The 16089-nt window shown below is 43.8% G+C and overlaps 1 protein-coding gene and 1 long non-coding RNA gene across 2 annotated transcripts; both read right to left on the minus strand.

Annotated features, from left to right (window-relative positions):
* Positions 1 to 3817: 3817 nt before the first annotated feature.
* Positions 3818 to 7061, minus strand: Cdc45 (cell division cycle protein 45). The gene is made up of 2 exons (XM_037427350.2): positions 6168 to 7061; positions 3818 to 5799 (listed from the first exon to the last, which is right to left on the minus strand). Exons 1-2 carry the CDS (start codon positions 6833 to 6835, stop codon positions 4827 to 4829), a joined length of 1641 nt encoding a protein of 546 aa, XP_037283247.2. The 5' UTR covers positions 6836 to 7061; the 3' UTR covers positions 3818 to 4826.
* Positions 7062 to 13847: 6786 nt separating this feature from the next.
* LOC142775647 (uncharacterized) lies at positions 13848 to 15819 on the minus strand. Its single transcript, XR_012886885.1, has 2 exons — positions 15719 to 15819; positions 13848 to 14132 (listed from the first exon to the last, which is right to left on the minus strand). It is a non-coding gene; the product is annotated as an uncharacterized LOC142775647 (long non-coding RNA).
* Positions 15820 to 16089: the final 270 nt, after the last annotated feature.

Here is a 16089-nt window from a genome sequence, read left to right on the forward strand (position 1 = left end):
ATACAAGCCCAGGTGCGCCCTCTTCAGACAGTTCTCATGAAACTTGCCCCTAAAGTGCAAGCACAAGCTTTAAAAACAGCATATTCATGACTAATGTTTTTATAGACGCCATATTAACCAAAATATTACTACAGTTTATCTATATGAGCACTATCTCAGACTCTCAAAGTAATTTTCTGGATAAGGGTGCTCAATTGAAAAGAACGAGCCCAGCTTTACCTATTCTGAACCTAAAGAACTGCTCGGTTATTGATTACCTTAATAAAAAAAGTGGTGCTCTAATTTGAGTAAGTGCAGTATGTAAAGTAAAAAATATCAACCTCTACTTGCAACAATCTATTTTCTCAGTTATTGTTACTTTTATTGCCTTTAGTCAGGTGGAGTGTGATAGACGCAAACTAATACTTTAACATGAGTGCTGCTCCATCTGTAGACTACACATTTTTTTTTAAAAGATGTAACTTCTACACCTAGCCTAGTGCAATAATTGTAAGCACCCCATTTTTAAATGCATTACACTAAACAAAAGAATAACTGCATTTTAAATTGCCCAATGAAGAAGACAACATAGGAACTTCTAAATAATTTCTGACTAATTAATATATGGGGTTTTATGTCCCAAAGCTACGATATGAATATCAGGGACACTTTCATGAAGGGCTCTGAAAATTTCGACCATCTGGTGTTCTCTAGCATGCACTGCATCGCACAGTACACAAGTCTGCGGCATATCGTCTTCAGAGAAATGTGATTGCCGTGGCCAGAATTTAGCCCATAACATTCGGGTTAGCAGCAGAGCCAATGGCAGATCTAGAGTGGGGGGGTAGGTGTGAGCGCCCCTCCCAAAGCCGGTGTCAGCAATCTGCCCTTCCCCCCCCCCTCTCTTCAGTGCTTCCCATCCACCTCCTATCACCAATTAGGACGAATGAGTGGGAACAGTCTGTTCAGACACTAAGAGTATTCATGTGATGATGGAGTTCTTGTGCTACTAAAACGAAGAAGTCAGGACCACACCCCCCTTGCCGATGTTACTTCAAGTGACCCCCCCCCCCCCCCCCCTAAAATGAGTGGCGGGATCCGCCCACGGCTGAGCACCATAGCCACTGCTCTACCACAGTAGACGCATAGAATTCGCACAAATTTCTTTTCCTCCAACAGTAGGAAATAAGTCAAGTTTTATGGATAACTGATTATGTAAGTTCTTATAGAATGGACTTTGTTTGCTCAGGAATTACCTAGAATAACAGCTAAACATATCACCCATGGACTAAGATATGGGCCATTCTAAAAGGCTTGAAACACTTCTTAGCTGCAATTTCTGCAAGTAGTTCAGAATATATCGTACGCCCAACTGCAACAGCAGCCAACCTTCTAATTTCAGCAGTAAGCATTAACTTTTTTTTTTGTGTGGCAAGATGCACATTTGAGCCGCAAGCACTGAAACCAGTTTGCGACTTTGCCTCAATAATGTGTGCTATGTTTGCAATGCTCGAGTTGCCGATGGCTTCTCACAGTGCACGAGTGTTGAAGATTGGGCGAGTTGGTTCGTCGTACTTGAACTGGTATAGCGCATTATGGGGAAGAAGAAACGGCCGACAAAAGGACAGAGCGCTAGCTTCCAACTGAGCTTTATTGTCAAACTGCATCAGATATGTAGACCGGCGCAAGCATACAAAACCACCCTAACGCAATGACAAGATAACACACAACATCACACTGTCACATATCACAGATTCATAGGCGGTTATCCTGATTAAGCACTGCAGCGACGCTGCCTGCCAGCACCTAACCGACGGTATTGTAATGACTTTTAAAGAATGTTTTAAACCGCTTTTATTGACTCACGAGTTGCCAGTTGACAATAGCTTACGCTTTTTAGATTTGAATTTAATTCTTTCACCTGACCATGTGTGCTGGCTATTTGAACCTAGAAATGGGAAACCCTTTTTACCCTATGACTCTTCCCATTCCAAGTTAGTTAAGCGCAGCATCACAAATCTTTCTCTCATCAATCCTCTTAGGAAATCGTGTCATCATGTCATGCAGCGCAGCTTTGCAGCTCAAGCTGAAAGGCTTTTGAGTGCTGGGTACCCAGCTATCCTACTGGCATCTATAGCTGAAAAGCTATTGAAACAGATAAAGAAAGGCTGCAACTCCGAGGCTCAGCCGGAATCTAACGACCGTAAAAGACCCGTAGTTTTACCCTACGTGCATGACATTTCCCACCAGCTAAAAAAGATAGGGGAGAAATCCAACGTCAAAGTGGTGTTTTCAGCGCCGGATAAGTTACAGCGGCTTTGCAAAGCAGTCAACCCTCTCAAATCACGTACCACTGGTTGCGCAACTAAGCACAAAACTCGGTATGTGCTGTGTGTAGCGGGGGTTGTTTACGCGATTCCATTCTCATGTGGTATGTGGTATTTCGGCCAAACGGGGCGATGCCTTAATGAAAGGCTAAAAGAGCACCATTATAATGTTCACAAAGCAATCCAGGGCCACATTGGAATTCACTGCCGCGATTGTGGATGTACCCCCATGTTTGATCAATGCGAAGTGGTAAAAAAGCACCCGTCACAATTAACTCGAGAAATTATAGAAGCGCATTGTATAGCAAGAGCTGGCAGCACGTGCATTAGCGCCCCTTCTTTGGTTTTATCTGAACATGAAGTGGCCTTCCTTAATCAGGATAACCGCCTATGAATCTGTGATATGTGATGGTGTGATGTTATGTTATCTTGTCGTTGCGTTAGGGTGGTTTTGCATGCTTGCGTCGGTCTACATATTTGATGCAGTTTGACAATGAAGCTCAGTTGGAAGTTAGCGCTCTGTCCTCTTGTGTCGGTCTGCTCGGCCGTTTCTTCTTCCCCATAATGCGCTATACCAGTTCAAGTTCTCACAGTGGTCCTGTAATTTTTTTGCATAGATATACTTCATTAACTTACCAAGAAAAAAAAAAGATGTTTACCTAGATTGAAGAATATAACTCACCATGCATATTGAAGCCCTGGGTCAATATTCACCCATATTTTGTAGCAGTTATTTCTTAATCCTTAAGTTCCTCATAATTAGCTTCAATTGTTCTCACTAGGTGAGACAAATAAATGGATATACTTGGATGAATAATAAATAGCCTTACAAGTTATAGGGCCAGATGCCAGTGACCAGGCACATTATAGTTCAACGATAAAAAACATGACCTCTATATAACCTCCAAAATGGATCGTTGTACAGCCAGTATGAAAGTACTCATGGGCACCCCTACGATCACAGACACACTCATCGAACTATGCTTTAGACGTGGGGCGTTATGCTTGTTTTACCCCCAAATACTCATTTGGTAAGTTGGCAGTGTTTATGCTCCGAATAACTGTATATTAACAATTAGGGTTTATATTAGAACAGTTAGGGTGTATATAACAGTTAGCATGTATATTAGGTGCCAAATATGCCCAGTGCAATTTTAGGAACTTTCCTTATTATTCTGAGCACAATGAAGGATATAGCTGCCCACTAGCAGTGCTCAGCGAATGTCGTGCATAATGTTGCTGCATATAAATTTCCCAGCAGCACACCACTTAACATAATTTCTCCCTTTTTTATTGGCTGCACCTTTGCATGAGATCATTTGCTTTTTTTGCAACCCTGATTAGTACTATTCAGAAGCTGGCCAGAGAATATTATCAATGCTCAATTTATCGATATGTGGGGTCACAAAACCACATGTTTATGAAAGACACCATAGTGGAGGGCTCTGGAAATTTCAACCACCTGGGGTCCTTTAACATGCACCCCAATCTGAGCACATGGGCCTACAACATTTCCACCTACATAGAAAAAGCAGCCGCTGTAGCCGGGGTTCGATCCCGCGACTTGCGGGTCAGCACTTGAATACCTTAGCCACTAGGCAACCATGGGGAGGCTATTTTTAATGCTCAATGCAAGCCAGTTTACGCAAGTAGTTTTATTATAATTTTGCTTCAAGGTATTGTAACACTGCCACAGAACAATACTCAATGCACAGGAAGCCCTTCAACTTTGGCAGCCTTCATATCGTGACGTAATATTAAAAGATTTCTTGGGCAGTGGACTGCGTTAGGTTTGACCACTATGTGACAACTGGTGTTAAAAGATAGTTTAAATCAGCTGTGAGTGGCAGTGGCTATTAGTACCAGGGCTAAAGCCATCAACACTCACAAATGCCCAAGGAAGTTGATGGAGGGATAGCCACCACTACAGGTTAACATTAGAGTGTAACAAGAGCATCGTGGGAGATGAGTCAGGCTCTCAGCTGAGAAGTGTTCTTTCATCCACTTTCATTTCCCTTTTGCTATTTACACACATTAACACACAACTTTTCAATAGTACCGCACAGCTTTCTACATTACTTGCTGCTATAATAAATGATTTCACCATCAGACCACATTACACAAGTGCTCTAAACATGTCTGCTCATAAATGTAAAAGAATTATTTTATCATAGACATCAAAGGTAAATCCATATTCTGGATGAATAAGACCATCGTAACTACTCACTGATGGTAATATGACAGGTTAAGACAATAGAAGCTTGTATATGAGATAAACGATGCAGAAAAATTGCAGCAAATGAACATTTTGTAGAAAACATACAGAAAACCCTTATAAATATACATAAAATAAATAGCATTCTTAAAAACCATCGCAGAATGACCTGCTAGACTAGTGTTGCGATTTTGCTTGCACTTTCCATTAAAAAATTGCATGCTAAATAGAAGGAATCTTACAATATGTACAGCCTACAGACTACCATACCATGGCAGCTGCAACGGGAGCAGTGTTGTAATGAATCAAACTAACAACGACACAAGAGCATCAAGAAACTTGCCCCGATCTTGCTTGTATACTAAAACAGCTGGTGAACAGAAAAAATCAGCTTGATATGTACAGTGTGTCATTGTGCTGGCCCTCTCAAAAGCACGGCCAAAAAAGTTCTTTGGTGAATCTTCGGACAATGGTGGGATGCCGACAACCAGAGTGTAAGAAGGGTCACTTGAATAGTCAGCTGCTAGCACAAGGGGGAGGATGGCAAAGCGACGGCTTTTGGTGTTGGCCACATACGCCTGCAATGCACATCGGGCCAACTGAAAGAGACCGCTTGGCCATCCAAAAAGCTTACTGTGTTGGGCACCCTCCTGCACAGTGCCATACAGAAAGGGCCCAGCGCAGATGATACTGCCAAGATCCATGAATGAGTGTACCTGCTGCGTGGTGGCTATCAAGCGCTCTTTTGCCAGCTGAATGCCATTACGCAGTAGCTCTGTGTTCGACCATGACAGGGCATCAAGTGTATTAAAGAAGTTGGTTGTTACATCACCTACAGGAGACTCAAGAATAGCCATGAGGCCATATGCAGCATCAGAGGCAAAGAAGTGGTCCCGATAGCCACATCTGCCAGTGAAGCAGGCGAAAAGTAGGTTTTCAAGCCCATACTTTTCGGCCATGTCACACATCCACTCTTTCACATTGTTCCTGAGGTTGATGTCCATTGAAGCATACTGCTGCTTGCACTGTAGAAGCGGTAGGCCAAGTTCTGCTAGGAACTCCTGTAGCTTACGGTAGCCTCTTTGAGTCCACAATTTAAATTTGCAAAATATAGTTGGGGTGTTTTGCAGGCTCTCCATGAGGGACCATTGTGTGTACAGAGGAAGATTCAGCTCCTGGTCGAATGATATTTGCACTGCCAAAGGATCCAGTGCAGCAGTTCTTTGTCTAATTTGACGGGAAACGTGTGCCTGAAGGTCCCCAGCTTCCAGCACATACCTGCAAATTAAAAAGAAGAAGGGCGGGGGCAGAAAGAGGTTAAGTAAATGTAAAATGAGCTGTCCTTGATGAGCAGCTGTGTAGTGTTGTTTGAAACCAGTTAGCCAAAACTGTACAAATATTTGCAACAAGCATAGGTAGTCACAGCAAAAAGAAGTAGATACCTCAAGCCCATTAAATTAATAACACGCCCCAGCTAGCACAGGTAGTAACGGCAAGAAGTAGATACCTCAGGCCCATTAAATTAATAACAACACGCCCCAGCTTAGCCTCTTAACGTATCCGCTCAAAGTCTCCCCCCCCCCCCCCCCCCAGCAAGCAAAAAAAAAAAAAAGGCAACAATACTTTGCTAGCTATGGCATACGTACCGATTGTGCTCAATTTTTCCGGAGATGTACAGCTCAGACTGCCCGACGATCGCCCACCATAGAATTTCCGGTGTATGTCGAGTCATTTGGAAACTCATTTCGAACATGGTGACAGCAGTTGATTTACCATGATAGCTGAACTCCGTGTATTCAAAGAGAAGCTGTTTACGGCGTTCCTCCCACTCGCGTCGCTCTCTCCGTCGGTCGGCAACTTCTTCTATGGTCATTTCATCCTCGTCGTCATCGTCGTCCTCCCTGAAAAGGTCCTCGTAGGCCGGCACACCTTCCTCCGGCAAAGACGGCATCAGAAGACGCACTTGACTCGTGTTGTAGACGTTGTGAATGTGCACAGGACGATTGCTGTCAGCTATGTAGAAAACTACGTCGTCGCTTTCAGGCTTGCACTCTTCAATCACGTCCCACGTCGCACCGCAATTAAGTAATACGACGTTCTTGATTCCTTCACCGTGATCGCGGTACGCTGTTGCTACAGCCGCTTTCTTAGACACAGGAACAAGCGTGTAAAGTGCGTTGTCCGAGTGAAACAACTGCTGCAAAATGCGGCACGCCGCAACAGCATCCACGTCTGTAGAAATAATAACCAACACTCGGCTTTTAATCACCTCCAAGTAGAACTCGTCCTCAAGGTTCTTCACGTCGACGAACATCGTTGTAAATATAGCGCGAAGAAAACTACTTTAACACACCTTTACAGCACCGATTCACCAGCTGACGACGAGGTTGATATTTTTCACCCACGGTAGTTATACAAGTCCAAATATCCTTTGAAGCGGCTGTTTTGAAATGCCGAACGGCTGCCGAGCGGCGCAACTCGTCGCCGCGCTCTTCAGTTTTGGCGGGAGACGCAACAGGCTTGCGGCAAGGGGAGCGGCGGAAATAAAAAAACAAGTTCTGCGCTCGCAGCGCCGATACGGGAGTTTCAGCAGCTAGTAGAATGGGAAAATTACCGCTGGCACCCGTCGCTATCTTCTCGGAGTCGGCCGCGTCGGAGCGCGACCTTCGGCCTCTTGAACCCTCCCTGCGTTGCTTGAGCACGAATAATTCGATAACGTGGCTGCTCAATAAATTTAGTAGCCGCATACCGAAAGCAGCACGCATTTTGTTCTACCGCGATTTTTCGTCCGTTATTGCTGCTAGCTTACCGCTGTTTATGATGAGCCACATGTCAAACCAATTTCATACTGCACTATGTATATGTAGTACAACCTAGTGACTATTCTACGTAGTACACGACCTTCGTTGATGTCAGTGGACTGGATACAATGATACAGTGCACAGCTTTGTTGCCCAGTGTATCTGTGCTTGCTGTTTTAGCGCTGTATACATTTAATGTTTCTTTGCTACACAGATTTTTTTTTTCACGCGCACATTATTTACCTCTCCAGCGTGGCTTCCATGGAGACACGAGACCTGCACTGCATTGAACTATCGTGTGGTGTTGACGTACCAAATTCAATGAAAGAAAAAAAAAATATCGGAAGTTTCAGAGAGGCGCGCAACCACAACGTATTTCTTTGTGTAATGTCGCGGGCTTGTACTTTAAAAATAAGTGAATAAACCTCCTTGAATATCACCAACTTCAACTGAAGTTTCCTGGCCCAAACTTTGTAGTTGCGTCGGTTATGTTAGGTTTTCGCAACAGGAAAGTGTATGCGATACGCAATTTAGTTTTATTTTCCGATGTTATCCCTTTTAGTGCTTCGTCAGTCGTGTCAGCGATGCTCCGCCCGCATCATCACATGAGTGTAATAAAAGCGATCGAGTTTAATGCATCGCTACAAAATCGTGGTCCAGATTATGTTGATTAATAAAAATTCTTATTTTGCGATGGTTGCTGTTGGTGGGTCTGGCTTCCCCATACTATGTAACTGGAAAGGGTCGTTTTGTAAGGCTCCGCTATAGCTAAAAACAAAATATGGAGTTATATCACATTATTTACTCCATTAACATCGCATTAAGTTCTGCATACTTATTGATTAAAGAGAACTTTGATAAAAAGTCTTGTGGTTGTGTGCTCGCTTCCTGTAGATAGTCTGTAACGGCGTTAGTTGAAGGGCGTTTATAAAAGATCCCAGGGAATGTGCGAGGTAGATAGAAAAGTGGAAGACATAAAAAGGGGGGATGGGAGTGGCTATGTCCCATGTGCATTACAGAGTTACCGTGGGATCTACCAAATAAGAGTACCTAAACAGGTTCTGATATTTATTATGTGGTTTGAAAGTTACCTAAATATAGATACTATCTCTTTGTTCACTTCATGCGGAAGGCCAAAATAAACTTGGTGTGTAGTTTACGAACTTTAGCATCATCAGGCCCAATTGTACAGTGCATACATCGTAACATATGTATTGTTTTGTACACTGATGTTCTGCCTAAAGTACTTAAATTTCTGCACGCTTGGTAACTGGAAGACTATTGCGAGTATGCGCGCATATACGTTCAAATATGAAAAAAAAAAACGCATTTTCTTTCATCGTACGTGAGTGAAAAAGAAATAGAGAAAATGTGAGCGCGCGCGCGCGCGCGTGCGTGCGTGCGTGCGTGCGTGCGTGTGTGCGTGCGTGTGTGTGTGTGTGTGTGTGTGTGTGTGCTGTCTGCGCTTTCCAGTTTGGCAAAGACGCGACTCTGATCCAATAACAATGTATAACAATGTGAATAATAAAAAAAAAAAAACGCCAGGCCCGCACGGAACGCGCAGTACAGTCTCAGCGAAAGGTGGAAGAAAGACCTTTTAAGAGCCTTTTTTTTTATATGACACTCTTGGGGCAACATATTACACGCACACTTGCATGGTACCCACTACGCCACAAATCATAATCTTTGGGTACTCTGGAAGCAGCTACTATGCCATTGTTCGTCATTCTTCTCAGAACCGTGCACTCGCTACATACTCGTAAGGCATTATTCGGACTTTGCTGAGGACCATGAAACACTATGCCTGAGGCTTTTGTAATGGGTTAAAGCATTAAACGACACACTTGTTATGCACTCAACGACCCACTTGTTAAGCAATTCACATTGTGTGACGCCTGCTTGTTACTCTCCTGTTAAAAAACGTTTCATTGCACATGTCAAGGTGATTCTTTACCCCTCATGAAGCCTGCGTAGGGTCAGTTCGCACCAGAGTTTCAAGCACGCCCGCAGCTCAAAGGTATAGATACAGGGCGATCACGCAGAGTAGTAAGGTTTGATTACCATTAGTTTCTCGGTATTCTTCATTTATTTATTTTTTATTTCGTGTGATAGTGGTGACGGACAGCGGCGGCGACAGAGGACAACTGCGGCGTCAGAATCGGTCCCTCTTGTGATCTCGTAACAGCTTCCACTGTAAAAACCTCCCTGTCCTTCCTTCCTTCCTTGCTTCCCTCCTTCCGCTGTTAAAAAAAAAAACTACTTATAAAGACGCGATAGCTGGTTAATCGCCAATTTTTAGCACGTGTTCTTGTTTTTCAGTATGAACTGTGTGCCCTGTTGTGCTGAGGCTAAAAAATCAAAATGATGAGATTAAAGGATGGAACATGCGGCTATTGGTAAGCGTGGTCATGGATGTGCAGCGCTCCTTCTTCATCCTCGTCAAGTGAATAAGAGTCATTTCGGCCGGGCTCATAGTTTGCGCATGCTTGATTCTGGTATATTGGGATATTTTATCTCGGGTAGACTCCACTCTAAACAGTTAAAATAGAACAGTCGTGACTTCTATATTTTCAGAATTTCGCTTGCATTTTGATCCAAATATGCTAGCGTCCCTCAGCTGCCATTGATCGCGGCAGGTCATGCAAAATGGTAAATGCTTTTAAGGTAGTGTTTTTGTTTAGGATAGTGTCTTAAATTTGAAATTTATGGAAATTACGCTTTAGCTGAGCAGCGATGCCGCATGACACATGTATACAACACTTTCTCTCTCTCTGTCTATTTCAGAATACTCATGAAGTTAGAACGGAGCTTGCGGAGAAGAGCCAGCTCTAGCAGTACCGAGGATTCTTCAAGCCCAACAGACAGTCACCGTGTGCTATACTCATCGCCGTGTTTTGTACTGTACATACATTGTCGAGAGCGCACTCTTTCAACGCCTGCTTCTTTTTGTGTGCGATCACAGATTTGGTGCCGGATTTTTGCACAAAGAATGCAGACTCTACCGAATAATATTTGGAAAATTAGGCCCTCATTACGTTCTCAAAAAAGTCTGACTATGTGTTCGTAAATGTAGGGGGCAAGACACGTGCTTAGTCTGTTTTTGCCACTGTCTTCTTTATATGTACGAAGGGTCCACTGTTAAAGGGTACACTGGAGCGCGTGTCGTCTGCTCGGCGCCACAGCCGGCCTGTAGTTTCGCGCATGAACAATGAGCGCTGTGGGCAGCACTCGTTTGTCGTCTGCTGCACTTCCAGCCGCGCTTCAGTTCGTCGCGAAGCCAGCCGTCCTCGCGATTTGAAATGTGTCCGCAGGCTGCATGGCCACGCTCAGATGAAAAGCTGAGGCAAAGCTCAAAAGGAATTAGATTATGTAAAATACTACCTCAATGATACATTTGGTGGTTAGAGAAGCATACCTTCTTCCTTACAGACGCCTTTTTCTGGCATAGCTATATTAAAGAATATTTTTCCTTGTGGAGTGCGTATTTGACGCGCACTAATGCTGATTTGAGCTGCTGCAGTGCGTAAGCTCAACAAGGCATTTACATGGATGGATGGACGCTACGAACGTCCTCTTTATAACGGGGTGACCGGTGTGTCACCAGGCTCGCAAAAAAGAAAAAGAAAACTTTCTTTTAATGTTCGCCTATTGCCTTATCTACTTCGATTGAATTGATTCTATTGTAACAGAGAAAAATGTAAATTTATGTTCGATCTCTCTGCCTCTTCAGACAGAATGACCTTATTTCCCCAGTATTTCTGTCCTTTATCCCTACTTTTCTGCCACCAATACTCTAACCATCTCTTACTTGCTTCTATTGCGGACGTGTCAGCTTTTCCTGTTTGTCCCTAAAACCCAAAGCCTCATGTAGGCTTGTACCCACACGTATACCTGGGTGATTATCGCCCAGCTATACAAGTGCCTTTAACTGACGCCGCCATAAAACTTTCTCGAAGCGGGGCATTCTTTATCTAACGAGAATGCGAACGAATGATGGCCACCCGACCGATGAGTCGGGTGACATTTATCTGATTATATATAATTCTCGTCGGTTTCTTTCTAGCTCGAAAGAAAGCGACAATTTTTACGATTTAACCACATAGACCACCCTTCGCGACGAGCGGAAGAGCGGCCGCAACTGTAAACCAGACGACAAACGAGCGCCAGCCACAGCGCTCACTGCTCCTGCGCGAAACTGGTTGCCGCAGCCGGCCGGTGGTGGCGCCGAGCAGACGACACGTGCTCCGGTGTTCCCTTTAACAGTGGACCCTATGTACATGATGGCCGCATTGCCATCTTGTTTTTTCAATATTATTCGGTCACTCTAGCTATCCTCACCATTTTTGTTGGCTTATGACATTGACCATTAACGAATTCGACTATTATACATACTTTTTTTCGCGTATTCACCACGAATTGCACCTTACGGTTTGATTATTTTAATTATTATGTTTGGTACGACTTGTAAGAGACGCATTAAATTTTGGCGAGTGTTAGCTATATAGCATTGGATGAACGGCCGGTGACAGTGAGCCTAAAGGTTAGGGTCCCTGAGCCCCAATTAAATCAAATTCTCAGGTTTTGCGCATTAAACCAAGACCTTATTAGGAAGTACGCCCTAGTTGTGCACTCAATTCTGACTCCGCGGAATTGGTTAGCGGGCGCCTGTGTATACATATGCAGGGACGTTTTGTTCTTCCCACCCCAATCGAAATGCTGCTGGCCTGGCGTGACATCGCGGGCCCGACAGTGCGACGCCATGTCTATTGAGCATTGCGGATGGCTAATGAAGCTTTGTTTGTGAAATTTACAAATGGAATCAGTATGGCGATTAGAAAGAAACACCTGAATTATTCTTCATTTGCTTAAAAATTGAAACGTAGAACAATATACTAATTCGTTTTGTACATACATATAAAAGAAGGAAGGAAGACGAAAGGAAGGAAAGTCAGAAAGGTCAACCAGATGGCGCGTCCGGTTTGCTATCCTACACTGGGGAAAGGGGAATGAGCGATTAAGAGACAGTGTGATAGAAAGAAGGCAGCCAGCTTGCATTGCCTGCAAGACCCAGATCGTGGAATACGGCGACCCAATCGTGCTGGTGTCACTGTAGGTGGCTGATAGAAAGATCATACCCGATAAAAAAGGGCGATGGCGTAGTCAGTACAGTATCCTTTGTTATGAGTTCAGTCAATGAGAATGTGATGCTCTCCATCAGTATCGACAGCCACGCAAAAAGAGCCTCTGCAGCATTTCAAACAGAGGATGTCAGACCATAATGCGCACTGTGTGTATAAGGCACGTTCTCTTTCAATTATTGAGAAAAAATGGTCCCTCTGATTCCGCTGGCGTTAATAAAGAAGTATGGCGGTCTTCACTAAGCATGGCCGCCCATATCTTGGATGGAGCCTCCTATCTTCAGTGCAGCATGTGGCGAGTTTATTGAAAGGTGACTTGCCGTAAACATAGCCGGCGGTATATGGGTCTCCATATGCTCTCCCCTTGTACTAGAACGAATAGACTCAAAGCATGGGCGACGCCATTTCAACTCCCCACAGGAGTCACGCAAGCTTTCTATTTGGCAACTCCTTGGCCTAAAATTGTTCATTGCTTTCAATGTGTATTTGTGCGCATCATCAAACTCATCTCTTAAGTCCTTCAGTGCGTGTGAGAAGCAGGGACGCTTCTTACCTTAGACGCGATCACGTTAAAACTGGCTGTAGGTAGTTTTATTGCTGATGCTACAAGACTCGCACATACAGAATCATGCATTTTACATAGTCAAATAGCAAAGAAGCGCTATATGAATGAACATCTTTGTGAATTCACCACATTGACAAAACCGTATGGCAGACGACTTCAGAGGCTCGGAAGCGTACTTTGTTCCCCCTTCTTTTGCAGAGGCAAAAGATAGAAGGATAGGAGCATTTGTTTAGCGACGCCCAGAGTGCAGGTTGTTGGGTACGGCCTAAGTGCGCACGCAGTATCGTTGACGCGATTTTCTGTAGGTGCAGAGTCGATCTTCGCTATTTTAGATATTCATATTTCACGCGTGTTTTCTATCGATTCCTTGCGACAATTTCTAGTTTTGAACTTAATTGTCAACCCAGTTAGTTTATTCGTTAATACAGCGCGAGACATTTGTGTCACGGCGCGAACTGTCATTATTCAGATGGTATGTTGTACAGCCTGCCAATAATTGTTTTTACTTCAATTTTTTGTGTTAACCGAAATATAAAGTCCTTGTTCCTTCTAAAAAGAAACAAAAACAAATACCAACAGGTACTTCATTTCACAGAGTAAAAAAAAGTATAGAAAGCATGAACTGAACGCTGCATTTCTTATCCAGCACTCAGTACATTGCAAATCAGGAAGCTTCATTTGTCTCTTTAAACTATGCAACGATACAGAATCGCTGCTTTAAGCGAAATTAAAGCTGTGGATAATGTTGCCGTATATCTTGAGAGACTGGTCGATACGTGCTTTCGGTGAAAACAGCGTCGACAAAAAAATTAGGGGTGCGGATCAATGTTCAATTTGGTCATTTATTGCTTCTGCTTTTAGGAGTGTCCGTCACTCCTATGTTGAGCCACGTAAAAGGGGGAGTCACTCGATGGTTCACTGATGAACGGCCAGGAGGCTCCAGAGGCTTCGATGAATGATAGCAGTGCCCCTACAAAGGTTATCAAGTCTGGGGCCATCGATTCTTCTTGAGATCTCCCGAAACTTTCGCTGTATACTTATTGCGCTCATACGTTGGATCTTTGTTGTTGTTGCTGTCCCTGTTTATCGTCGTCTTCTTCGCTCGTCCTAGTGGCAAAATGAGAAAGAGAGAAAAAATTTTATTTAGTGATGTAAAGTCGTGCCAATGCCATGTGAATTGTCGCTGTTCTTAAAAAAATGGGCGTGTCATTTTTTCTGCTCCGTTTGCGCTTGAAAACTACTGCCAAAATTAAAATTTCAGGGTCACATATGCCATCTATTTCTTCTCGTTCGATTTGCCCATTCCAACGCACTTACACAGCCGTATATCATACAGCGATAAGTAAATATGTTTATGGACGAAGATCGACCACGTTTTGAACTGCATGCTTTACCAAAATGGCAGAAGAGAACGTGACTTACAATCGCTCTTCTTCGCCCTTTTCGGGAAGACAATGATTCAAAATATATACATGCATAGCGAGAGTGTTCCAGCCAACCACTTACTTGTACGATAACAGAAGGGAAGAGGACACATTACCCTTCTGCCCTCGTTCATGTAGTTGGCTGGAACTCCCTTTTTATGGGCAACCAACGAGCTCAGGCAAGCACAATTCAAGATACATTTGCGCGAGGAAAAGAAAGGAGGATCTCCCTCACGCGAAGACATCAGTGATACCGAGCAGTGAACATTTCAAATAACGTCAAGGGAAGAATCAAGCCGGCCTTCGGTTCAACCATCATTGGTGGCCGATGAACGCCTATACGTTGACACGATGGTCCATTCGAAAACGCAAGGAGATAAAGCTGCGGAATATGGAGAGCACGAAGAGCACACTGGTGGTCGGCATATAATGCAAAGAATCACCCATGTAGAGTTGAGACCTCAACTTAACAGACGCTTGGTCTGTTTTGAACTATGAAGTAGGCCGATGAGTTTTCGTGCGTGGTTCAGCAGCATAGTAGATTATAAAAGCGGCCTGTAGTAATAACAATAATGCTTCGTAGCGATTAATATACCGCTTCTGTGGAGCTGCGGCAAAGTTATTTCTTGACTTTTTTTTCCAGTCACGGTGGCAGGTGATTGAAAGGCACAGTCAAATGAGAACGATCATTGCAATGTTTTACGTAAATTATCTTGCACGTAATTAATCCACCCGACTATGCAGAAATAGAGCGCTCAACACTGTTCGTGTTTTTACCACTGTATTCGCCCTCCTTTTAATAGTAATAGTAAGTGGTTGTAAATTTAATTGAGAAAATATGTAGAAAAAGTCAGAAGGAAAAGCTAAGTTCAAAGCGACAGTGTAATTGCGTATAGCTCGAGCAGCTGATACCAGAACGGCAGTCATCAGTGAAAGAGGGAAGAGTAGAGGACAGGGAGAAATGGAAAGGATAGACATAGGCACACAGACAGACATGTATCATATGTCACTCGTGAAGTGGCCTCCTTGATAGAGTTTGTTAACTGTTGTTGGATTGCGGGTGAATCACCAATCTTCAGCACGTGTTCTTGTTTGCTGGTTCGCGGGTGAATACTAGTGTATTCACCCGCGAACCAGCATTGTGAGGCATTTCTCTTAACGGTAAGCATGTCATGCACCAACCATACTGATCAATTGATATGAATGTTTAGAGAAATCCGTCTCGTTATTTTACTCGTACAAAAGTATAAGGGTGCGTCGAAACCGTACCTGCTTCCAACGCAGCTGCAGGGTTGGACATCCTTCCCGAAATCCTCTCCTTCGCTGAGGGTTAGCGGCAGGCGGACGTTCATTGTTTCCGGTAAGAGCAAGATGGCTAAGCCCCCGGCCACGGACAAAACTCCGAAAATAGTGCTCGGTATGACCACACCGTAAATTTGGCCATGCAAGTCCGCAGCAGAGTTATAAATTCGCTTCGGGAAACGGCGCTTCAAAGGAGGACAGCTTCAACACAGACTGTATCGAATCAAACATTTCGTTTTGGAGCAGAAAAAAGTGCCACCCAAAATCTGGAATTTATGATGGCGTGAGTGCCTGCAAAGCTCTTACCAGGTAGAGTATGTGATGTGTAACGATGAGAC

Source organism: Rhipicephalus microplus, chromosome X, assembly GCF_043290135.1.
Source record: "Rhipicephalus microplus isolate Deutch F79 chromosome X, USDA_Rmic, whole genome shotgun sequence".
Lineage (NCBI taxonomy): Eukaryota > Metazoa > Arthropoda > Arachnida > Ixodida > Ixodidae > Rhipicephalus > Rhipicephalus microplus.

Excerpts from the sequence above, each read along its gene's own strand:
- Cdc45 (XM_037427350.2), bottom strand. The coding sequence starts at position 6,835 with ATGTTCGTCGACGTGAAGAACCTTGAGGACGAGTTCTACTTGGAGGTG. Across the intron at positions 5,800-6,167 it reads GGAAAAATTGAGCACAATCG|GTATGTGCTGGAAGCTGGGG; the intron begins GTACGTATGCCA and ends TTTAATTTGCAG.